This window comes from Lissotriton vulgaris, chromosome 1_2, assembly GCF_964263255.1.
Source record: "Lissotriton vulgaris chromosome 1_2, aLisVul1.2, whole genome shotgun sequence".
Lineage (NCBI taxonomy): Eukaryota > Metazoa > Chordata > Amphibia > Caudata > Salamandridae > Lissotriton > Lissotriton vulgaris.
The window spans coordinates 307,456,423-307,482,136 of NC_141686.1; the positions used below are offsets into that span (position 1 = coordinate 307,456,423).

General features: G+C 50.0%; 1 protein-coding gene across 2 annotated transcripts in view; it reads left to right on the top strand.

Moving 5' to 3' along the window:
* Positions 1-25,714, top strand: part of LOC147736574 (transmembrane protein 176B-like) — a 102,639-nt gene that overhangs the window by 40,479 nt on the left and 36,446 nt on the right. The window contains exons 3-5 of one of the 2 annotated variants that reach the window (XM_086953316.1): positions 9,701-9,811; positions 12,634-12,690; positions 23,696-23,920. In XM_086953316.1, coding sequence (XP_086809442.1) covers positions 9,701-9,811; positions 12,634-12,690; positions 23,696-23,920 — 393 coding nt within the window. The remainder of the gene's footprint in view (positions 1-9,700; positions 9,812-12,633; positions 12,691-23,695; positions 23,921-25,714) is intronic. The other variant, XM_086953317.1, reaches the window with a different exon arrangement.

A 25,714-nucleotide genomic window follows, 5' to 3' on the forward strand; every position in this document is an offset into this window, starting at 1 on the left:
AAGAATTTTTTTGGCACATATAGAAAAACGTGATGGCGATGTGGAAGGATTGGAACATTCTTCCAAAAGTGGCACACAAACTAAGACCACTTACTGGTATTACATTACAACCAACTATACTCATATACCTATTGGAGTTGGTCAAGGATAGCTGAAGTGGGCATGGTGCTGGTTTAAAGAAAAATGCTGAAAAAAGGAGCCAGGATTCAATGGGTGGGAATGTGGACTAAGGAAGCAACTGCAGTATTAAAGAGGAGATGCTCACTAAATCCTCATTTGGAAAATGGTCTTGACTGATATAGAACATTAGAGAGAAAAAAAGGTAAAGAGAACCAGGAATCAGGCACTGATCCAGTGTGATCCCTTTACCTGAACCATGGTGCCCGGCACAGATAATATACCATGGAACGCTGCAAGTTAAAAGGAGGAGCAAACTGTGACACATGTAGCCCGGTCTGATGGCTTAGTGGATTAATTAGCCCACTGTATGGCCCTGTGCTTGACCTCATGTGCATAGGTTCAAATCCTGCAGGTCCACTCAGCCTTTCATCCTTCTGAGGTTGAATAAATGAGTGAAATTGAGTTGAGTAACCATAATCATCTGTTATTTAGTGCCAAGATACCTTTCTAGGTGAATGTGCGCTTTACAAATAGATCTATGTTATGATACCACTGTACAATGAAATACACATACATAACACGAGAACTTCCTTTGATTGCAGCCAGTATCAGCCAGAACAAAGCTGATTTTGCCAGAATTTGATGGCCTGATAGAAGATGCTTGTTTGGACATAAAATCCTTCTCAATCAATCAATCAATCATGTGCTTGTTACGCACGACTACTCACCCGTAAGGGTCCCAAGGCGTTGGCGAGGAGTCTGGTCTTTATCTACTGAAATTTCATTTAACACTTAGTGCAACACCCACATTGACTCATTCATTCCTGTTTCGACTATCAAGATGTGTCATAAGGGTGTCACAAAACGTTTTTTCATCTACCTGATGTATATATTTATAAATGAGTGTATATTATTTAGTAGTGTGTGTATAATGCAGGTACATTTCCATTTTCAAAGTAAAAGCACTGAATGGTAGTGATTTACTGAGTGCTATTGTTGATTGGCTGTGGATGGAGATCACTAGTCCCCACCACCTCTCCTGAGTAGATTACTAGCCCACACCACCTCTCCTGATGCCTAGCCCACACCACCTCTCCTGAGTAGATGCCTAGCCCACACCACCTCTCCTGAAGCCTAGCCCACACCACCTCTCCTGAGTAGATGCCTAGCCCACACCACCTCTCCTGAAGCCTAGCCCACACCACCTCTCCTGAGTAGATGCCTAACCCACACCACCTCTCCTGAGTAGATGCCTAGCCCACACCGCCTCTCCTGAGTAGATTACTAGCCCACACCACCTCTCCTGATGCCTAGCCCACACCACCTCTCCTGAGTAGATGCCTAGCCCACACCACCTCTCCTGAAGCCTAGCCCACACCACCTCTCCAGAGTAGATTACTAGCCTACACCACCTCTCCTGAAGCCTAGCCCACACCACCTCTCCTGAGTAGATGCCTAGCCCACACAACCTCTCCTGAAGCCTAGCCCACACCACCTCTCCTGAAGCCTAGCCCACACCACCTCTCCTGAGTAGATGCCTAGCCCACACCACCTCTCCTGAAGCCTAGCCCACACCACCTCTCCTGAGTAGATGCCTAGCCCACACCACCTCTCCTGAAGCCTAGCCCACACCACCTCTCCTGAGTAGATGCCTAACCCACACCACCTCTCCTGAGTAGATGCCTAGCCCACACCGCCTCTCCAGAGTAGATTACTAGCCTACACCACCTCTCCTGGGTAGATGCCTAGCCCACACCACCTCTCGTGAGTAGATCACTAGCCCACGCCACCTCTCCTGAGTAGATTACTAGCCCACACCACCTCTCCTGATGCCTAGCCCACACCACCTCTCCTGAGTAGATGCCTAGCCCACACCACCTCTCCTGAGTAGATTACTAGCCCACACCACCTCTCCTGATGCCTAGCCCACACCACCTCTCCTGAAGCCTAGCCCACACCACCTCTCCTGAGTAGATGCCTAACCCACACCACCTCTCCTGAGTAGATTACTAGCCTACACCACCTCTCCAGAGTAGATTACTAGCCTACACCACCTCTCCTGGGTAGATGCCTAGCCCACACCACCTCTCGTGAGTAGATCACTAGCCCACGCCACCTCTCCTGAGTAGATTACTAGCCCACACCACCTCTCCTGATGCCTAGCCCACACCACCTCTCCTGAGTAGATGCCTAGCCCACACCACCTCTCCTGAGTAGATTACTAGCCCACACCACCTCTCCTGATGCCTAGCCCACACCACCTCTCCTGAGTAGATGCCTAACTCACACCACCTCTCGTGAGTAGATCACTAGCCCACGCCACCTCTCCTGAGTAGATTACTAGCCCACACCACCTCTCCTGATGCCTAGCCCACACCTCCTCTCCTGAGTAGATGCCTAACCCACACCACCTCTCGTGAGTAGATCACTAGCCCACACCACCTCTCCTGAGTAGATTACTAGCCACACCACCTCTCCTGATGCCTAGCCCACACCACCTCTCCTGAGTAGATGCCTAACCCACACCACCTCTCCTGAGTAGATGCCTAGCCCACACCACCTCTCGTGAGTAGATTACTAGCCCACATCGCCTCTCCAGAGCAGATTACTAGCCCACACCACCTCTCCTGAGTAGATTACTGGCCCACACCACCTCTCCTGATGCCTAGCCCACACCACCTCTCCTGATGCCTAGCCCACACCACCACTCCTGAGTAGATGCCTAGCCCACACCACCTCTCGTGAGTAGATTACTAGCCCACACCACCTCTCTTGAGTAGATTACTGGCCCACACCACCTCTCCTGAATAGATGCCTAACCCATACCACCTCTCCTGAGTAGATGCCTAGCCCACACCACCTCTCGTGAGTAGATTACTAGCCCACACCACCTCTCCAGAGCAGATTACTAGCCCACACCACCTCTCCTGAGTAGATTACTGGCCCACACCACCTCTCCTGAGTAGATGCCTAGCCCACACCACCTCTCCTGAGTAGATTACTGGCCCACACCACCTCTCCTGATGCCTAGCCCACACCACCTCTCCTGATGCCTAGCCCACACCACCTCTCCTGAGTAGATGCCTAGCCCACACCACCTCTCCTGAGTAGATTACTAGCCCACACCACCTCTCCTGAGTAGATTACTGGCCCACACCACCTCTCCTGATGCCTAGCCCACACCACCTCTCCTGATGCCTAGCCCACACCACCTCTCCTGAGTAGATGCCTAGCCCACACCACCTCTCCTGAGTAGATTACTAGCCCACACCACCTCTCCTGAGTAGATTACTGGCCCACACCACCTCTCCTGATGCCTAGCCCACACCACCTCTCCTGATGCCTAGCCCACACCACCTCTCCTGAGTAGATGCCTAGCCCACACCACCTCTCTAGAGCAGATTACTAGCCCACACCACCTCTCCTGAGTAGATTACTGGCCCACACCACCTCTCCTGAGTAGATTACTAGCCCACACCACCTCTCCTGAGTAGATTACTAGCCACACCACCTCTCCTGATGCCTAGCCCACACCACCTCTCCTGAGTAGATGCCTAACCCACACCACCTCTCCTGAGTAGATGCCTAGCCCACACCACCTCTCGTGAGTAGATTACTAGCCCACATCGCCTCTCCAGAGCAGATTACTAGCCCACACCACCTCTCCTGAGTAGATTACTGGCCCACACCACCTCTCCTAATGCCTAGCCCACACCACCTCTCCTGATGCCTAGCCCACACCACCACTCCTGAGTAGATGCCTAGCCCACACCACCTCTCGTGAGTAGATTACTAGCCCACACCACCTCTCTTGAGTAGATTACTGGCCCACACCACCTCTCCTGAATAGATGCCTAACCCATACCACCTCTCCTGAGTAGATGCCTAGCCCACACCACCTCTCGTGAGTAGATTACTAGCCCACACCACCTCTCCAGAGCAGATTAATAGCCCACACCACCTCTCCTGAGTAGATTACTGGCCCACACCACCTCTCCTGAGTAGATGCCTAGCCCACACCACCTCTCCTGAGTAGATTACTGGCCCACACCACCTCTCCTGATGCCTAGCCCACACCACCTCTCCTGATGCCTAGCCCACACCACCTCTCCTGAGTAGATGCCTAGCCCACACCACCTCTCCTGAGTAGATTACTAGCCCACACCACCTCTCCTGAGTAGATTACTGGCCCACACCACCTCTCCTGATGCCTAGCCCACACCACCTCTCCTGATGCCTAGCCCACACCACCTCTCCTGAGTAGATGCCTAGCCCACACCACCTCTCCTGAGTAGATTACTAGCCCACACCACCTCTCCTGAGTAGATTACTGGCCCACACCACCTCTCCTGATGCCTAGCCCACACCACCTCTCCTGATGCCTAGCCCACACCACCTCTCCTGAGTAGATGCCTAGCCCACACCACCTCTCCTGAGTAGATTACTAGCCCACACCACCTCTCCTGAGTAGATTACTGGCCCACACCACCTCTCCTGATGCCTAGCCCACACCACCTCTCCTGATGCCTAGCCCACACCACCTCTCCTGAGTAGATGCCTAGCCCACACCACCTCTCTAGAGCAGATTACTAGCCCACACCACCTCTCCTGAGTAGATTACTGGCCCACACCACCTCTCCTGAGCAGATTACTGGCCCACACCACCTCTCCTGAGTAGACTCTGGACTTCTCAGCTTCGCTACCCTGACAAAGTCAAACACTACAATGGAATGCTTGGATCCCATTAAGGAGACAATTGTGGACCTGTTACTTCAGTAGGACTCACACCCTGCAGAGCTAATCACCCAGTTTCTTTCATCTACCTTCACCTGTCTTCCATCCCCACAAAGAGTCCATGAAAAACTCGGATCATGCAGTGTTTCTGCAGTCACTGTACTTGGTGTGGAGTTTGCAAGAGTTAGCAGTAGAGCAGTAGACCTCCTAAACGTGGCTGGAAGATGTAGTTTTTCTTTTGTTTTGCATGACTCTCTGGGAGCTGTTCATGGTGACCCAGTCTCTGTGCACCCTTACCAGATAGGTTTTTTCTGTCGAACTGAACTCTGGAGGGAGTTTGGCCGCTTTGGACTGAATGGCTTTGGCACTGAAGTTGATTTTGATGGATAACGACTACTCCTTTTGGTCCATCCTGGGGAAACTTTGCTCTGACAAACTGCCAGAGCCCCTTTGATCCTCCACTCTCAGCATACCTTTGACCAAGGTACGTTGGTCCTACCCCTTAACATTACTCTGGCGGGGCTTGTCCCTTCTGGAACAGCACCACAAGAGCTGGCATGGAACAGAAGCCTGGTACAGGACAATAATCCTCATCTCAATGCTTTGAGTTTACCACGTTTTTTGTCATTTTCACAAGCATTTTTACAAGTATTTATTTTAAAATGCTTTTTGAACATTGTTGTGCAGATAGGTCTTGGCCACCAGTTGCAGTAATTCTAAGTCACTTATGATAGTAACTAGATGAAGCTGCTAAAGACTGGGGGGCTTTGTAAAACTGTAAAGTGTGACTGTTCTATCTGGAAGTGCAGTTAGTGTACTTAATCAAATAATCAAGCTCCTTGATAAATGGAGCCCTCTGCACATTTTTTGTGTGTCGTAGGGATCCGGATTAGCGGAGGTGTGAGGAAGGTTTGTGAAATCAGATGTGATTGTTGACATATGCTGGGCCAGTGTTTTGTAGTGCCTTCAAAGTGTGGGTGAGGAGTTTGAATTGTGCCCGTTTGTGAATGGAAGCCAGCAGAGCGCCTTCAGGTGTGGTGTGATGTGATGTGAGTGCGGTGGGGAAGGTTGAGAGTGGATCTGGCCACTGAGTTCTGAACAGTGCAGCTTTCGGATGAGTTTTTTGTTGATCCCGGCATGGAGGGTGTTCCCGTAGTTCTGCTTGCTTCTGACTAGGGCATGCATGATTGTTTGTGAGTGGGGCTTGGGAGCCATTTGAAAATCTTCCTCAGTATCTTCAGGGTATGGAAGCATGAGGCGGGGACTGTGTTGACTTGGATGGCCATGTCGAGTTTGCTGTCGATGACGATCCCGAGGTAATTGGCGTGGTTTGTGGGGGGTTGTTAGTTCTAGCTTTTGCAGTTATTCTTGTCAGTGTTCAGCTTTGGACAGTTGTTCTTCATCTTGTTGGCCGATTTCAGTCATGCAGGCACTGAACTTGATTTGGATACTTAGCGTCTTGTCCGTGAGGCAGAGAATAAGTTGCATGTTTTTGGCGTAGGAGATTGCGTTGATGTCATAAGAGTGGACAATGTTCGCTAGAGGGATCGTCTGTGTGTTTCAGAGGGTCGGACTGTGGGAGGATCCTTGCGGAAGTCTGCAGAGGAGGTCACAGGCATCTAAGGTGCACGATGCAAGAATGACTGAATTAGCACTTCTCGTCAGGAAGGAGCAGATCCATCAGACCACATGTCTTTGGATATCGATGTCATGTAGGCGTTGGATGGGGATGGGGTGGTAGACCATGTTAAAATCTGTGGAGGGATCCAGGAAGATTGTGGCTGCCATGTCTCCTTTGCCCAGAGTCATGCAGATAACATCCATAGAACCGTCAATCAATCAATACATTTGGAGAGCGCACAACTCACCCGTGAGGGTCTCAAGGTGCTGGGGACGTGGTGCTGCTACTGCTCGTACAGCCAGTTCTTGAGGAGTCTTCTGAAGGCCAGAAGGTCCAGGGTCGTTCATAGGTGGATGAGGAGGGTGTTCCAGGTTTTTGCGGTGACGTAGGAGAACGATCTGCCGCCGGTGGTCGCTCGACGAATGCGGGGGACGGTGGTGAGGGCGAGGTCAGCGGAGCGAAGCTGACAGTTCGTTGTGTAGGAGGTGAGTCATTCGTTGAGGTACGCTGGTCCGGTGTTGTAGAGAGCTTTGTGAGCATGGGTGAGGAGCTTGAAGGTGATCCTCTTGTTGACGGGGAGCCACTGTAGGTCTTTCAGGTGGGCTGTGATGTGGCTGTGGCGGGGATGTCAAGGATGAGGTGTGCTGTATGCGTTGTAGTCGTTTCTGGAGTTTGGCTGATGTTCCTGCGTAGAGAGCGTTGCCGTAGTCCAGTCTGCTGGTGACAAGGGCCTGGGTGACTGTCCTTCTGGCACCGGTGGGGATCCACCTATAGATCTTGTGGAGCATGCAGAGGGTATTGAAGCAGGAGGAGGAGACGGCGTTCACTTGTTGGATCATTGACAATGCAGAGCCCAGGATGACTCCCAGGTTGCGTGCGTGGTTAGTGGGCATCGGTGCAGCTCCCAGTGCGGCCGGCCACCATGAGTCGTCCCAGGCGGAGGGGGTAGATCCGATGATGAGGACCTCCATCTTGTCCAAGTTCAGTTTCAGGTGACTGATCATTATCCATTTGGCGATGGCCTTCATTCCTTCGTGGAGGTTGGATTTGGTGGTGGTGGGGGCCTTGGTGAGGGATAGGATCAGCTGGGTGTTGTCGGCGTATGAGACGATTTTGAGGTCGTGCGATCTGGTGAAGTTGGCGAGCAGTGCCATGTAGATGTTGAAGAGTGTCGGGCTGAGGGCCAATCTTTGGGGTATGCCGCAGATGATCTTAGTGTCTTTAGAGCGGAATGGGGGAGGCAGACACTCTGGGTTCTGCCGGTGATGAAGGAGGTGGTCCAGTCCAGTGCTTTGTCACGGATCCCTGCGTTGTGGAGGCATGTGCGGAGGGTGTAGTGGCAGACGGTGTCGAAGGCTGCCGAGAGGTCCAGGAGGATGAGGGCCGCAGTTTCTCTGTTGTCCGTCATGGCCCTGCTGTCCTCGGTTGCGGCGATGAGGGCTGTTTCAGTGCTGTGGTTGCTGCGGAAGCCAGATTGGGATGGGTCCAGGATATTGTTCTTGTCGAGGAAGGAGGTCAGTTGCATATTGACGATCTTCTCGATGACTTTCGCCGAGAACAGGAGGAGGGAGATGCACCGGAAGTTCTGAGGTCCATCGGGTCAGCTTTGGGGGGTCTGGACTAGGGAGTTGATCTCGACGTGCTTCCAGCTCACCGGGAAGGTTGCGGTCTCGAAGGAGCTGTTGATGATTTTGCGGAGATGGGGTGCGATCGTGGAGCTTGCTTTGTTGAAAATATGGTGCGGGCAAGGGTCAGATGGTGAACCGAAGTGGATGGTGTTAATGATTTTGATGGTGTCTTCGTTGTTGTCGTGGGTCCAGGAAAGCAGGGGGTCGATGTTGATGTGGCTGGGGGGCCGTGAGTCTGAGGTGTCTGTGTCTGTCGGGGAGGACTGGTTGCTGAAGCTGTCATGGATGTTTGCGATCTTGCGGTGGAGGAAGGTGGCTAGGAAGTCACAGAGGTCTTGTGATGGTGGGATGTCATTGGAGTTGGAGCTGGGGTTGGAGAGTTCCTTCACGATGTTGAAGAGCTCTTTGCTGATGTGTGAATGCAAGGGCATGCGTGCTGACGAAGTTGGAGATGGAGTCGCAGAATTGTGGCCGGGGGCCGGGTGGTCTGTTGATGAGGGTTCCTCCGAGGGTGGTGTTGGGGTTGGTGTGGATCTGGAAGTGCAGGTGTTCGGCGGCGCTCAGGGTGTCGTCAGTGCTGGTCGAGATTCTGAGGGTGTTTCTGTGGATGAGGGTGATTCCTCCTCCTGTTCCTTTGGTGTGGTCCCTGCGGGTGATCTTGCAGCCATCAGGGATGGCTATGGCGATGTCCGGTGCTGAGGAGGGGGTTCATCCAGGTCTCCGTCAGGAAGGTGACATCTGGGGAGGTGGAGTCGAGTAGGTCCCAGAGTTCGATGGCGTGTTTGCGGGTGGAGTGGGTGTTGAGTAGAAGGCAACGGAGGCTGGAGCGGTGTTGAGTAGAAGGCAACGGAGGCTGTTGCAACCTACCCTGGTGGGTGTGGTGGTGGTTTGGAGACTGGTGTAGCAGCAGTTCCGGCAGGAGAAGGGTCCATGGGTCCGCTTTGGGGTGGCCTGGAAGCAGGTGTGTGATCAGCCAGCATTTAGTGCATGGAGGCTGCTGACATCGTAGCGGCATCAGGTGTCGTGGCGTTTGCAGGGGTCAGACGGTCTGGCGTTGTGCGCAGTCCAGGCGTTGACGGGTGCGGCCGCCATTATAAGGGGAGGTTGGAGGGAGGAGCAGCTGGGAGGCGGGAGTGGGAGAACAAATGGGCAAGCAGGGGGGCGGGACGCAGGGGACGCAGCAGCGGGAAAATGGGCGGAAGGAGAGCAAGGGCACCAGCTGGGGCAAGGCGAGGGGGCACAGAGGACAAAAGGGGGCAGACAGGAGATAACAGTATCAATGAAACAATTTACAATGCAGATCACCACTCACACAGAGGGGCCTAGAGCCTATGGCGGAGCAGAGAGCAGAGGGACAACGAGCACACAGGTGGTGCTGTGCAGCGTGGGGGAGCGACCTACCTGAAATCAGGGTCACGGGTCGCTAGAAGCAATGAGGTCAGTTTACATGCTGTGGTTGTGTTTGAAATCAGACTGAGTGGTTTTGTGATTTGAGCAGGAAACTAAGGTTGAAGGAAACGGGGGGATTTCAAATGCATTAAGGGGCCCATTTTAAAGTAAAGTAGGAGCCTGAATGAATCTATTCTTCTCCCCACAGGCAGTGCTGATCATGATCGGCCTTGTGTGCGTGTCCATGGGTGTGCTCATCTCCTTCTTGCAAATGGGGAGGTTGTACTGGAGCGGCTCCTGCTTCTGGACCGGCGTTCCGGTGAGTATGCTCTGTCATTTCATGCGGACAGTTAAGAGGTGCTTATGGAGTCCACTGAAACATCCCTTGTCCAGAGACTCTCTGGCCAGGGACAGCCAGAGCTCTTCTTCCTGCTGAGTAGCCACCTTCAGACCCGGTGTGCAGGTGGTAGTGTTGTGACCTGGGCTTGTATTGGGGATGAAGTGAACCCCAAATCAAGCTCTTGGAGAGCTGCCTTTGTGACTACGATTTGATGGACTAGTTTCCTTCCTATTTCTACTTCAGTTGTGGTTCTTGCCATGGATAATGCGTGTTGGTGTTACAACCATCCACAGATTCAGTCGATTCGTCCCTGCGTAGACTGTGCGAGAACCGGAGCTAACACTGGATTCAGAATCAAGTTTGCATTGCAGTCAATGAGTATTATCTATAATATTGTAATCTAACTGCAGAGGCCAAGCTCACTCAATACTAAAATCTGTTTCTTTCAGAGTATTTCTTTTAAATGAACACATCAGTGGTATACATTCATGAAGTGTATTGTTGTAATTAATCATATCATTCTATACCTTAATGCCTTGGGTGTTCCCTGACCCCTCTGTCCTCCAAGATATTGGTCTAGTCCAGTTATAGAACCTTCGTGTTGAACTTCCTCTTCCTGTCCGTTGAAGCACCCAAGGACCGTCAATCAATCAATCATGGTTTGTGGAGCGCACTACTCACCCGCGAGGGTCTCAAGGCACTGGAGGGGGTGTGAGCAGCTCCGTTGGGGTCATTCGAAGAGCATCCTCAGAGCAGGTGGACTGGGATGTTGGTTCTTGGTTTTGAGTTGCAATAAAGTCCATGAATAACCTTCACTTTGAGTGTCCGTGAGCATGACAGGTCCATTGGTATTTTTAGTGACAATGCTTTTCAACCAACGGGAACTTTCCACAGTCGTACTGTGGAAACCCAAAATTTCACTTAGACACTCTGCATTAAGATTCATAGTGTAACTTCATCTTAAATAGCTGTGAGGAGCTAAGTACCAAATCCGGACTTGCTCCAAATAATAAAGTTAACACAGGCTGTATAGATGAATATACATATTGCACAAAGATACACAGCCAATGAGAGCCAGTTGCTCGGTGAAAGAACTGGAGTTTTCCTCTCATTCATTCAATCATTAATCAGAATAAATCATTTGGCTATGCATGGGCATTGATTTATGGCGACAGCCAAAGAAGCATAGTAGCGGGTTGTCACCACCAACACGCCTGTTCTGCGGTCTCACTTATTGAGTGTCACAAAATGGAACCTAAATCAAAATGGATTCCACAAACCTCATTCGCTCCGAGAACGTCTGTAGCATGCGCACCTGTATAAACAGACGAGTTCTCTCCAAATATGACGAGTGTGATGTTACTCTGTCCGTAATCGCATGACTCTTTAATTGCATCTCTGCCCTATATCCACTACAGAACTATCATTGATTCCAAACCGGCTTCGTATGAAGGTTTCCATGTACAGACCCTTCTATTCACAGACCCTTCTTCAGGACCTACTCTTATGCTGCAGTTTCTGTAATGTTGGCCTCAGGTTCTTACTTCTTCAAACAGTAGCTGTACTTTTAAGGAAGAGCCTTAAACCTACATCCGGTCCCGACAGTACATTCATATATCACTCTGGCCACTCGTGAGCCCTGAAAATGAGCCCCAGGTGAGGCCCACAGCTTCCCTCACCCTGCCACCAGATCATCTGCTTTTGTTTTGCATCCCAGCTGTGCACTTATTGAGGTGACTGACCAAGCCCCTTTACTTGCACTATAATCAATTTAAAAAGAAGTGTCCACTTGTCCTGCTTCCAGGTCCAAATTGGCCCTGTAATCTTTGTTGGTACTGTTTGTGCTTGATGAGGAATAGGGGAGAGTACAGCCCTGTGCTGGGAGGGGGGTCACTACTTGTCCCTTTCACAACAATTTTCCCCCTGTACTGCTCCGCCGTCCTCTGGATGTGTCTTGTTGAATCTGTGTACAGCAGGTGAGCCGCAGAGGCACAGCCTAGGGGTGTCTGGGTGGCTCCTGTGCCTGCTGAAGAGCAGCCTAGGGGTGTCTGGGTGGCTCCCGTGCCTGCTGAGGAGCAACCTAGGGGTGTCTGGGTGGCTCCTGTGCCTGCTGAGGAGCAGCCTAGGGGTGTCTGGGTGGCTCCTGTGCCTGCTGAGGAGCAGCCTAGGGGTGTCTGGGTGGCTCCTGTGCCTGCTGAGGAGCAGCCTAGGGGTGTTTGGGTGGCTCCCGTGCCTGCTGAGGAGCAGCCTAGGCGTGTCTGGGTGGACCCTGCACCTGCCGAGGAGCAGACTAGGGGTGTCTGGTGGCTCCTGTGCCTGCTGAGGAGCAGCCTAGGGGTGTCTGTGGCTCCTGTGCCTGCTGAGGAGCAGCCTAGGGGTGTCTGGGTGGCTCCTGTGCCTGCTGAGGAGTAGCCTGGGGTGTCTGGGTGGCTCTTGTCCCTGCTGAGGAGCAGCCTAGGGGTGTCTGGGTGGCTCCTGTGCCTGCTGAGGAGCAGCCTAGGGGTGTCTGGGTGGCTCTTGTCCCTGCTGAGGAGCAGCCTAGGGGTATCTGGGTGGCTCCTGTGCCTGCTGAGTAGCAGCCTATGGGTGTCTGGGTGGCTCCTGTGCCTGCTGAGGAGCTGCCTAGGGGTGTCTAGGTGGCTCCTGTGCCTGCTGAGGTGCAGTTTCAGTTTCAACATCCTGCCCCACTCCACAGGTGAATTTCTGCTGCACCTTCTTCACTGTGTAGTATAGCAAGTCTTGCTCTGAAAGCGTGCTCTTTCCACTCGTGTGTTTCTCACATGTAGTCTCTTTCCCTTCAGTTTATTGTCACCGGAGCAGTAGCTGTACTCAGTGAGAGACGTCCCAGCTGCTTATCGGTAAGTGTCGGCCTTCACTGCTTGCTCTTTACAGCTACCCCAGGCTTCCTCCCAAGCACTCTGGTATTTTTCACTGCGCCCTTTAACCCTTTTTTGACATCAGCTGTGAGAAGCTGAACTGGTATGTGATGTCCACTAATTAAAGTGGGTACCTTGCACCAGTCCAGACAACCCTTATGGGGATTTAAGAGGTCACAGACAACTTTACAAAGCTCTCTCGGTGGTAGCTGTGAAGAGCAGCCTCCAGGCTTAGTCTTAAAGGAGTGTAAAGCAGCTTGTTTCACCAGAATGCAATTTTATAGTATAGATTAAATGAAAAGAAAACCACACAGTAGGTATAAAAATATATATTTATTATATAACACTATTATCCAGTACGTCAGTACGTAACAGTATCTTCTACACGGAGACAGACACAAAGCACACAATACTTAAGCAAAGAAATCACAGTAAATAGCACTAATACACAGTGGGCCCAAGGGGGGGGGACCCAACCATATATTAAGAAAGTGGTATAAGAACCAGGACTCGATTCAAGACAATGTCGAGAGTATGTAGAATTGCTGGGACCACAAGGAACCACCCAAGGTGAGTAGATAGGGACCACATAGAGTGCTTGTGCAGTGTGAGAACACGACCACATACTCCGTACAAGTCTATGTGAAAGACGCGGTTGGAATTTTAGAGTTTAAGGATCCTTCCCAGTGGACTTTGAAGAAACCCAGTGGAAGACAGAAGATTGAAGAGCCACCACAACTGTGGATACCAAAGTACCCAAGTTACCTAACCCAGGGAAGCCGGGTGCATAGGTGTGAAGTGGCGTTGGAAACCGCAGTCGAACCCATTAGAGGACTTCAAGAAAGTGCCTCTGCTGGGAGAGTAGAAAGTGTCTGTTGGAACCCAAATGTGGATTCTTGTTGAGGAGTACCTGAAAGCAGAGGGGACAGAGTCTGGGTCACTTGATAGTGACCAGGGGCTCGGTAGACGAATGCCCACCGATGTTGGGTGCTTCAGGATAGTTGACGATGACTTTGACCCTGCAGCTGCGGGGACCAGGCGATGCTGAGGATAACCAGGAGCTGGATAAGAGCTGTCCATCAAAGTATGTCGAGTGCTGTGGGGTCGGTATCCGGCCGGAGCACCAACAAGCCTAGGCAAAAGCAACCCACACAGGAGGTCAAGGAAGTGTACGGTTCGAACCAGCATAGTCCGGGAGATTCACCACACACAGGAGAGTTGGGCAGGCTCAAGCAATCGAAAGTAAGCAAAAGTTTGCAGTGCACAGGTGTTCGGGTAATGCAGCCCCCATGAGGGATTCTGTCCTCAAACTGAGTGAGAGGGCAGCTCGGGCCTCCAGGGATATAAGAACCCACCTCCTGTGTTGCTGAACCCTTTGGAGTCTATAGGAACTCAGGATCAGCAGACCGATCAGCAGTGTTGCTGTGCCTGCAAATGCAGGGGAGTGTCTCCCACTTCATGGGAGATTATCTTCAGGTGTCTTGGATGCTCCACAGGTCCTACACGGAACCTGTATGTATGCACAGGCACAGACGATGCAGTAGACTGAGAGGGAGACAAAGTCAGGCCCAAACGAAGTCCAGCAAAGTCCAGAGTGCTTAGACGGTTGAAGTGCAGTGGTTTAAGTTCTGAATCTTGTCCATGACGAATCTAAGGTCCTACAGCCAGGTAAGCCCTTAAGTACCCACGGAAGAGGGTTGGAAACATTCAGGGGGGGGGGGTCTGGACAAAGCGGAGGTTACTCCCATGTCTTTTGTCCAGTTTTGCACCAGAGTGGGAGCCAACAGCTCCCAGGACTGGTTTGAACTGGACTATGCACAGGGATACAAAATGTGCCCCTCATGCAAACTTTCAGGCTTTGGCAAGCTCACCCTGCCAGCTCCAATACACTAAATTCTGTCTGGTAGGTGGTCACACTTCTCTATGACAGGATGCTTATTGTCCTGCTTTCCCCTGCTCGAGCTCGGCTCAGCAGCAGGAGGGCAGAAAGGTGTCTCTGGTCAGCAGCAACCATTTTGTGCTGTCAGGGACTAGAAGGCTGGTACCAGGACCACAGAGAGCCCACAGAGGCAGGACTCATATCTCCCACACCAGTTATCCAGGTGGGTGTATGATTCCAACAAGTTTGACAATAAACACAATAGGGTTTGTTTCAGCCGTTTTAGAGTTGGTCATCATGCGGTGGCATAATGCCCCTCTATACTAGTATATGGCTGTTTCACTGACAACATGGGAGAATGGTGCCGCTCGTAGTCACATTCTTTGGCTAGGCTGTTCCCCTGCTGGACTCTGGGGCGTATCCTGGTTCTTCTACGGACACTGCTGAACTTGGGGCTGTTCACTACCTGGCTCCGACGCTTCGTGGGACTGCGAGGACCAGCGTGCCTTGCGGCTAGGTGATCTGCCGCATCTGGTCCTCTTCCCGCCTACACTCTCCGGCTCCTTAAAATGACTCGCGGCCCCCGCTCCGCGGGAGCCACTCGTAGTCGCATTCTTTGGCTAGGCTGATCCCCTGCTGGACTCTGGGGCGCATCCTGGTTCTTCTACGGACACTGCTGAACTTGGGGCTGTTCACTACCTGGCTCCGCCGCTTCGTGGGACTGTGATGACCAGCGTGCCTTGCGGCTAGGTGATCTGCCGCAGCTGGTCCTCTTCCCGCCTACACTCTCCGGCTCCTTAAAACGACTCGCGGCCCCCGCTCCGAGGGTGCCGTTCGTAGTCTCATTCTTTGGCTAGGCTGATCCCCTGCTGGACTCTGGGGCGTATCCTGGTTCTTCTATGGACATTGGTGAACTTGGGGCTGTTCACTACCTGGCTCCGCTGCTTCGTGGGACTGCGAGGACCAGCGTGCCTTGCGGCTAGGTGATCTGCCGCAGCTGGTCCTCCTTCCCACCCACACTCTCCGGCTCCTTAAAACGACTCGTGGCCCCCACTCCGCGGGAGCCGCTCGTAGTCGCATTCTTTGGCTAGGCTGATCCCCTGCTGGACTCTGGGGCGTATCCTGGTTCTTCTACGGACACTGGTGAACTTGAGGCTGTTCACTACCTGGCTCCGCCGCTTCGTGGGACTGCGAGGACCAGCGTGCCTTGTGGCTAGGTGATCTGCCGCAGCTGGTCCTCTACCCACCCACACTCTCCGGCTCCTTAAAACGACTTGTGGCCCCCGCTCCGCGGGAGCCGCTCGTAGTCGCATTCTTTGGCTAGGCTGATCCCCTGCTGGACTCTGGGGCGTATCCTGGCTCTTCTACGGACACTGGTGAACTTGGGGCTGTTCACTACCTGGCTCCGCCGCTTCGTGGGACTGCGAGGACCAGCGTGCCTTGCGGCTAGGTGATCTGTCGCAGCTGGTCCTCTTCCCGCCTACACTCTCCGGCTCCTTAAAATGACTCGCGCCCCTGCTCCGCGGGAGCCGCTCGTAGTCGCATTCTTTGGCTAGGCTGATCCCCTGCTGGACTCGGGGACGTATCCTGGTTGTTCTATGGACACTGGTGAACTTGGGGCTGTTCACTACTTGGCTCCACCTCTTCGTGGGACTGCGAGGATCAGCGTGCCTTGTGGCTAGGTGATCTGCCGCAGCTGGTCCTCTTCCCGCCTACACTCTCCGGCTCCTTAAAACGACTTGCGACCCCTTTGGTATTTAATCACATACATACCCACGTCTCGCGGGACGTGCGCGGGCGAAGCCCGGGCAAAGGGCGGGCCGTCTGATGCCGTCCGAGGTCATTAGAGGCCGGGCTGGGCCACCTCCACTTTATTCCGGGTTGTGCTAAGCATCATTACTATATCATAAGCTTCTACCCTAATTATATTGTCGTTTTTTGAGTTTAAGCTCCAGTTCTCCAGTTACTATGGCACTACGTTCTGGGAAAGATAGAACTGTACATGTCTCAACTACGAGCTGGGTGGTAACGGGAACCTTGGACCAATTCTTTAAACGGGCAACAGGAATTCTGGAAAAATAAATAGCCCTTACAGAGAAGCGCTTGTCCCTAGATCTTATAACGGGAAAACGCTTGTCCCTTGGTTTAATTGGGTCTGCAGTCTCCCACGATCCACCAAGTTTAATAGTCCCCTCTTGTCCTAGCCTTACGCCGGTAGTTCTTGACAACGAGGCGGACTGTTCCACGCTAAACACAACCATAATTAGTACAGCCTCGAGTGGTTCAAACCACATAGTCTGTAATTCCCGCTCGCCACATAGACCCCTTCCAATTAACTCTAAAACCAGTAAAAGGAAAAGAGGGGGTGGTAATCAGAAGGGGGGCACAGCTAAAATTCCTAAGAAAAACAGCACAATTCAGACCTCACATGTTACAATTCACCCCCCAGCGCCCCCATGGCGCCCATCGACCTAATTGAACAATCTCTCTTTTGCAGTGCAGAAGATGGGCTTCTGTGTAAAATAGACATTTTAGTTAAATCCTTGATGTTACCCTTATTAGAACGTAGAAGAATGATCAACTCTAAATTAGATAAGTTGGAGAAGCTAGTTATAGCTAATTCTAATACGCTGGATACATTAGAAAAAGGTATGGAAAACACAAAGGGCCCAGCCATTGATCCCCAAGTTTTAGATACTGGTGTTGGAACAAGGGTGACTCTTCCAGTTATTATTGATACATCCAACATCCATTTAGGGCGACCATGCACGGAGAAGCTCACTGCATGTAAAAACTCCTCGGGCATTTCTAGAGGCAGGGACCTGTTGGCAGGCGCGGTGCCCAGAACACAGCCCACTCCCCGTGCAACAGACACAGGTAGTCAGTTAAATGAGCACCGCTCATCTGGGAAGAAGGTTATCAAACAGCGTCTCCCTTGTGTCAACCTAACCCCTGAATCCGCACCATATACGATTATATTGGTGGGAGTTCCAGCAATTGGGGAGGAGAAATTGGAATCACATAGGGAGCTGAAAAATAAAGTAATGTTTTGGCTTATTAAGAACAGAACTCTCCCTCCCTCCTCCAATACTGAGATACTGAGTGTTAGAAGGGTAAGCTGGGTGGGACATTGCCCAAAGGATCTAGAGGGAGATTGCATCATTATAAACTTTGGAGACCCTTGGGTGGTTGACTTTGTTCGTAGAGAACCAAGGTTTGGGAGGGTGGGTGAAGTCCAATCTCTAGGCCTCAACTATTTCTAACCTCAAAAAAACAGTGAGCTTTTTATCCCCCACCTAACCCCCGAAGGAGAAGACCTTTTGATGGATACCCCTTGGATCGAGTAGCGCACTTCCTCCCCTTGTCTAATCGGTTTGAGCCCTATATATGCTTAGAGGGGGTTGATTGACTCTGGAATGTGCATGGTGGTTATACTCAGTTCAGGAGATCTGGAAGGGATTCCTTGGGGGTATGCAAACCTGATGTTGGTGTGGCTGTTGGTAGTGATTCTGCATATTGCAGGTCCATAGGGGTGGTTAAGGTCGGACAGGATGTCGGGAACGGAGCGGGTTGGTCTCACCTGGGTTCCCCTTTAAGAGAGCCCCTAGCCAGTGAACCCCCAATAGAGGGTGGGGGGTTATCAGATCTTAACTTTGGGGTGGTAAGTCCAAGACAGTCGACCACTCTGGATAATAGTCTCATGGAATATTGCAGGATTAAAAGGTAAATTAGCCATAGGAGAGTGGATCGATTTTGTAGACGAACAAGATATTCTAATATTTCAAGAAAGTTGGGCCCCCGAACCCATTTATCGTCTGGGGTATCTTCATTTTTATAAACCTGCCATATGGGGCAAAAAAGGTAGAGCGTCTGGTGGCTTACCCATTTGGGTGAGGCAGTCTCTTAGCTATAAGACCACAGAAGTGTAAGTGCACAACCCAGATATTCTTGGGATTAAGCTCACTAGGAAAGATCATCAGGAGTTTTGTATTGTTAATATTTATGCACGTGGCCTCCCCGGAGGGCGTAGTCTGACGATCATTAACGAGCTCGATCTCTTCCTCAACCTTATTGGGAGAGATAAGTTCATAATTGTGGCTGGGGACCTCAACTGTACTTTTGAACCCCTTTTATGTGAGGGTGAGGACATCTATGCAGAAGAAGAAGAAGATGCGTTATGGAAAGTCCCACACCTTGAATTAAATCCAATAAAGAAAGGGACTGAAGCAGCACCTCATTGTTTGGGATTGTGCCTTGAGTGGGGGCTGAGAGCGGTTAATGGCTGTTCATATTCCGATAAAACAGGCCGGGCAACATTCGACAATGGTTTTAGCACAAGTCGAATTGATTATATTTTAATTAAAGTTGAGTATTGGTCGCTACTTGAGGACATGTTAATTTCCGCTCGTCCCGAGAGTGACCACAATCCGTTGGTTAAGTTTAAAACTTGAGGATAGCCCGGGGAGCATTAGAGCCACCGAGTGTGCCACAGCAGATGCCATCCTAACCAATGATTGACGTAGGGTTCGGGGGGGTAGGGTAGTAGAAGACCCCGCCATTTTAGATAGGATCTCCCATGAAGTCTCATCTACCCTGCGTGCCTTTCATGCACTGGGCGATCCACTGGTCCACTCAGTGCATATAAGCGCACTCCATGAGCAGCTTTTTGGTACCCTGAAATCACTCTTCACCAAAACTCATAAATCCAGGAAAGTTTCGGTATTAAAATCAGGGAACAAATGGTACAATAAATCGTGCCGACAGGCTCATAGCTCACTGGTTAAAGCCATAAAATCCAGAGTGGTTGTAGATATTAGAACAGGAAGGCTGGAGTACAAAAAGGCCCAAAGGGAGGCTAAGAAAGATTGGGACGACCGTCGCTGGCAGGACTTATATGAGGCAAGTAAGTCTTCAAAACAGATCAGGTTCTGGCAGGTTGTTAAATGGGGTGGGAACCTGGATTCGCAAATCCCGGCGAACCATGTCTCTGCTGAGGATTGGGTTGCTCACTTCGCGTCCCAGTTTAGGGGCCTTGAGTTGGAATCTGCGAGTGTTCCGTTAGTGTTTGAGAACAAAGACGCAGAGATTGCACTGGGTTTGGTTCAAGCCGGTAAAGCCCCAGGTATGGACTGCATCCCGGCCGACTTATTTAAGTATGATTTATCGAATTGGGTGCCTTATATTACGATATTGGCCAATGCCATCGCGAATGGGGCTCCGATCCCGGATTCCTGGCGAGGGGCCGAAATATTACCACTATTTAAAAAGGGGGATCGCTCGGCCCCGGGGAATTATCGCCCCATTAGCTTAATAGATGCCATTTAGAAAATCTTAGCTAGGATGGTGTTGGCCAAAATCCAGGTCTGGATGGATACTGAGAACATTCTATCCCCCTTGCAGGCTAGCCTTAGATCCTGTGTCAGTACAATCGACCAGGTCTTTAGATTTATTCTGTTATACTGGAAAGTGGTGTTCTTGGGTGGTGGAATTATTTATGCACCATTCGTAGATCTCAAGTCCGCTTTCGATCTCGTCCCAAGAGATAAGTTATGGGCTGCACTGGGAAAAATGGGAATGCCGCGTGAACTTTTGGATTTAGTAATAAGATAACACGAGGCTAACTTTGCGCAGGTTAGATGGGGTAGGCAGGGACAGGTTACTGAGCGATTCCCTGTTACTCGTGGTGTCCGTCAGGGGTGTGTTCTTGCTCCAACTCTGTTTTTGTTATTTATCAACCGAGTTGTGCAGTACTTTGTAGACACACCAACAGATGCCCATGCCTTGGGTGGCGTAAAGTTTCCGCTCCTTATCTTCGCGGATGACAACCTTATCCTATCTAAAACACAGAAGGGACTTCAAACAGCATTAAATAAGTTCGAGGATTTCTGCAAACATAATGACCTTCAGGTCAATGTGAGCAAAACCAAATTCATGGTACTAACCAAAAATAGGCCGCTGAAGGGTCATGTTAGCATGAATGATATCGAGCTAGAGCAGGTGGAAGTCATGACCTATTTAGGGGTAGTTTTAGAAAATAGGCTTAGATGGAAACCGCAGCTTGATGCACTCTGCTTGAAATTTGCTTAACTAACGGGGTGCCTAATTAAGGAACAAAGAACATCACTAACTAAAAGGATAGCGCCCGCACTAAAAATATATAATGCTAAAATAAGTTCAGCAATCCTGTACGGTGCGGACTCATGGGGTTTTTCGGACCTATCTTCGTTGGTTAGAGTTCAAAATAAATTATTTCGCAACCTGGTCGGCCTCCCCCAATCTAGCCCTATTAAACCTGTGTTACTTGACTTGGGCTGTCATTCCATTGATGATGTTGCGCAGTTTTGGATGGTAGCACTGTGGAGGAGGATATGGACAACTCCGGAACTGGCACCCTTTGCCAATGAAATTACAGATCTCAGATCTATTGTGGGTTCAAGTAATCTACCCTGGTTCAGAAATGTAAAATCTATATTGGGAAATATGGGTCTCAGTCAGCTGTGGTTGGCCCCTGGAAACGTTGCTTTTCCTTCTAAAAAGGAATTTAAAGCACTTTATTGGGCGACCGTAAGACACCAACTGATTATCCAGATAGATCCCACCTCTCTAACTGGTAGGTTTTTGGTCCACAAGACCGATCCCTCACTGGAGGAATATTGGGATGTCATCACTAGGAGTAGCGATAGAAAGGTATATCACCAGTTTAGGGTCGGGACGCTACCCTTGAGATCATTTACAAATAAATGGCGTGGCCAGTTTTTAGAGTATTGCCCTTGGTGTAGGGACCAAAAGGAGTCAATAGGCCATGTTTTCTTTGCTTGCCCCGCTTACCTAGCCCCCCGGAGAAAATGGTTAAAACCAATTTGTATCAAAATGAGAATACGGGTGGGTATGGAGGCGTTATGACTTTTGAGGACTAATACTTCAGAGATTGTGGCCATAGCGGTGGCACATTTTTGGGGTGGGTATGGATAATTAGAGCCAGGTACCCCCAAGAGAGTTGACAAATTTATTGTTTTTTTGTAACATATATTTACTATGTCTTTAACTGCACATTTAATCATGTTTTATGCATCCTATTTATTCAGTTTATGTAATATGTTCTTCACACTATCTAGTGACTATCTGTGTGTTGAAATCAATATATGTATACAAGGTGTTATCAATTAGTTTTAATGTTTTTACTACTATGTAGGGTATATGTTGTATATTGCCAAGAGTAAAATGTTTTATGAATGTCTTTTATGATGAAATATCTCGAAATAGACGTATGAACTGAACTGACTCCGTAGGCTGAAAGGGTGCCCTGCTCATGCAGGGCCACCCTCTCACATAGAAACAAGCACCCTGCCATCAAGATTGTAAAGGAAGGCCTGCTATAGGGGTGACTTATAGGTTTTAAGTGCAGTGACCCTTAGATATAGTAAACCTATATCTTTAGTAAGTGGTGCATGCACCAACTTACACTGGCTACAATGGCAGGCATTTAGCTTCATTTTAAATGGTGTCTCATGGGTGGCATAACAAATGCTGCAGCCCATGGGAGACATCTGGGGTTCCTATGCCCTGGGTACATGCCTACCTTATACTAGGGACTGACAAGGGTACCCCAATATCCAATATGGAGTGTACCTAAGTACATAACATAACAGTTTAGGGAGAGAGTAGATAGACTGGGGTCCTGATTAGCAGGACCCCAGTCAGACTAGTCAATAACCGCATCACATCAAGCAAAAAGTGGCGGTAACCATAAGAAGCAGATCCTACTTTCCTAAATCAGCCATTTTATTTTCAATATTGTCTTTCACTGCCATCTGGTGTGTTTCTGTGCCACTTTTACCCTCCGGTGTGTTTCTGTGCCACTTTTATCCTCTGGTGTGCTTCTGTGCCACTTTTATCCTCTGGTGTGTTTCTGTACCCCTTGTACCCTCTGGTATGTTTTTGAGCCCCTTTTTTCCTCATAAGCACTTCTGTGCCCCATTTGCCCCCTCTGGCATATTTCTGTGCCACTTTTACCCTCTGGTGTGTTTCTGTGTCACTTTTATCTGTCATGTTTCCTACACAACATCTGGATCCAGTTCAGAAGAACATGATGAAAAAAATAACATTAAATCTCTTTTTGCCTTGTAGCATTGCAGAAACCATAAACAGTGGTGTACATTTTTGGGAACTGCTGTAGTATTAGAAGAAAGCTTTGTCTGAGTTATCATAATAGGAATACATTTCCAAGGAGTAAAACTAATTTGGGACTCTGCACAGACTTGCATTCCACACATGAAAATAGTATTTCTTATCAGTGATCTGGTTCATACTTCATTTTTGACCTGTGTTTTCTTCCTTCCCTGTAGTGCACAGCCGCCTCGCTCAGCCTCATTGTTGACCTGTGTTTCTTTCCTTCCTTGTAGTTCACGGCCGTCTCGCTGAGCCTCGCTGTTGACCTGTGTTTCCTTCCTTCCCTGTAGAGCACGGCCGTCTCGCTCAGCCTCTTTGTTGACCTGTGTTTCCTTCCTTCCCTGTGGCGCACGTCCGTCTCGCTCAGCCTCGTTGTTGACCTGTGTTTCCTTCCTTCCCTGAAGTCCACGGCCGCCTCCCTGAGCCTCGTTGTTGACCTGTGTTTCCTTCCTTCCCTGTGGCGCACGGCCGCCTCGCTCAGCCTCATTGGTGACTTGTGTTTCCTTCCTTCCCTGTAGTTCACGCCCGCCTCGCTCAGCCTCGTTGTTGACCTGTGTTTCCTTCCTTCCCTGTAGTGCACGGTCGCCTCGCTCAGCCTCGTTGTTGACCTGTTATGTCCTTCCTTCCCTGTGGCGCACGGCCGCCTCGTGCAGCCTCGTTGTTGACCTGTGTTTCCTTCCTTCCCTATAGTGCACGGCCGCCTCGCTCAGCCTCGTTGTTGACCTGTGTTTCCTTCCTTCCCTGTGGCGCACGGCCGCCTCGCGCAGCCTCGTTGTTGACCTGTGTTTCCTTCCTTCCCTGTAGTGCACGGCCGCCTCGCTCAGCCTCATTGGTGACCTGTGTTTTTACTATGTTTTTATGGACATTGGGGGGTTTGTAATGATTTTAATTAATCAAACAATAAACTTACTACTACTGTGTTTCCTTCCTTCCCTGTAGTGCACGGCTGCCTTCCTCCTGCATCTCGGCAGCCTTGGGGTGGCCATTGCGGGGCTGGTTTTTGTGTCACGTGATCTAAGACCAGACGTGTGGTACCATATGTGGTCTTTGGCTCCAGAGTACCTCTGCAAGTCTCAGCTCGGCAGTTATGAAGGATATAGGGACGCCCCGTACCCGGACGAGTACAGGGTTGCCCACTGCAGCAACAAAGTCAAGAGATTACTGGTAAGCAGGTGATATGTTCTCTAGAGCAACACCATTTGTTTTACTAGATCCCCCAGCACCAAGGATGTGACGCCCCAAATCTGGAATGTTTGAGTAAGATGTGCTTCTGGTAATGACCGGTCTCATGAGACAAGACAGGGACAATTAGTGGAACCCTAAACCCTCATTCATTACTGAATGCCATACCCAAAGAGCAATAGAAAATAAAATATCTATTTTAAAACGTTTATTTTAAAATGCTGATTTAGTGCATTTGATATGAAATGTAACCACACAGAAGATAAGCATAGCAGTGAAAACGTTTACGAATAGTGAGAACAGCAAAAAATAAAATGTTTATTATATTTATAGCACTGCTGATCTTATTGCTACGTCTAGGCACTATGATATTCTTTACAGTTTTCTAAATTAAAACCCTTAGAACAGCCAGGCCTATAATTCAGTTTAATGCCAATCCTGATACTTGCAGCTCACAGGAGCAGCTGTGAGTAGGACAGCCAGGAAACACCAGGTGCCTTTCATTAGCCTTTAGTTAGAATGGATGCATCAAGTGTGTCTGCCTTGCAGTGTGGAACTCCTCTCTAAACAAGAGAACATGTTGCAAATTGTCAAAGTAAACAGTCAACAGAGAGTGGAGACATGTCTTTCAGCTATTTTCATTCTGTTAGACGGTGTTTGTAGGAGGCTGGCTTAGTATATGGTGCACATTTATTTAAGTGTAGCACCCTGCACTAATCCGGATAACCCTTATGGTGATTTTAGTGGTCTTAGACAACCTTAGAAAGCTCTCTAACTGGTAGCTGTGGAGAGCAGCCTTCAGGCTTAGTCCAGAAGGAGTGTAAAGCAGTTTGTTAAACCAGATCTAATCATACGATGTAGGTTAAGTAGTTATAAAGATATGTTTGATTATAAATACTCACTAATACATTGCAATATCTCCTCCCCGGCGATATAATCAGAATACACTCAATACTTCAGTAATAGAAGAGGTAAGTCGCACAAATACACAGAGGTCTCTAGGGGGAGACCAAACCATATACTAAGAAAGTGGAATGCGAACTATGACCTAAGTTGAGACTGGACCCAGAAGATGTAGAAGAGCTGGGGACCCAAAGAACAACCCCAGGTAAGGAGCCAGGAACCCCAAAGAGCAGAGTCAATGGGTAAGTCATAGTTGCAGTTTTTAAGAAGAAGGACCCTTCCCAGAAGGCACTGTGGATACCCCAGGATCCAAGATACCTTCACCAAGGAAGCTGCGTGCATAGGTGCGAAGGATCGTTGGAAACCACCACAGGCCACAATGGAGGACTTCAGTGAAGATGCCGCTGGCGAAGAACGTGAAAGCGTCTAGTGGAACCCAAAGTTGGATTCAAGATGAGAAGTATCTGCAAGCATACGGGACAGAGTCTATGCCACTCAGAAGTGACCAGGAGGAACAGGCAACTAGTTCCCACCGATGTCGGTAAGTGCAGGAGCATTGATGGTGCCCTGGAAGTTTCAGCTATGCGGACCAGGCGATGCTGTGGAAGACCAGGAGCCGTTTACGAGCTGTCCCACATCAGATGTCAGGAGCCAGAGGGACGGTGTCTGTCAGGAGCACAAAACAAGCCTTGGTAACGACAACAAACTTAGCATGCGAAAAAGGTGCGGTGTCGGGACCACCGAGGTCAAAGTGACTCACCACAAGCAGGTAAGTCAGAGCAGGACCCAAACAAACAGGGGAACCCACTGGAGCCAAAGAAGACCCTCAAGAGGACCCACAGGCCGGAGGCACATGAGTCGCAAGAGGACCGC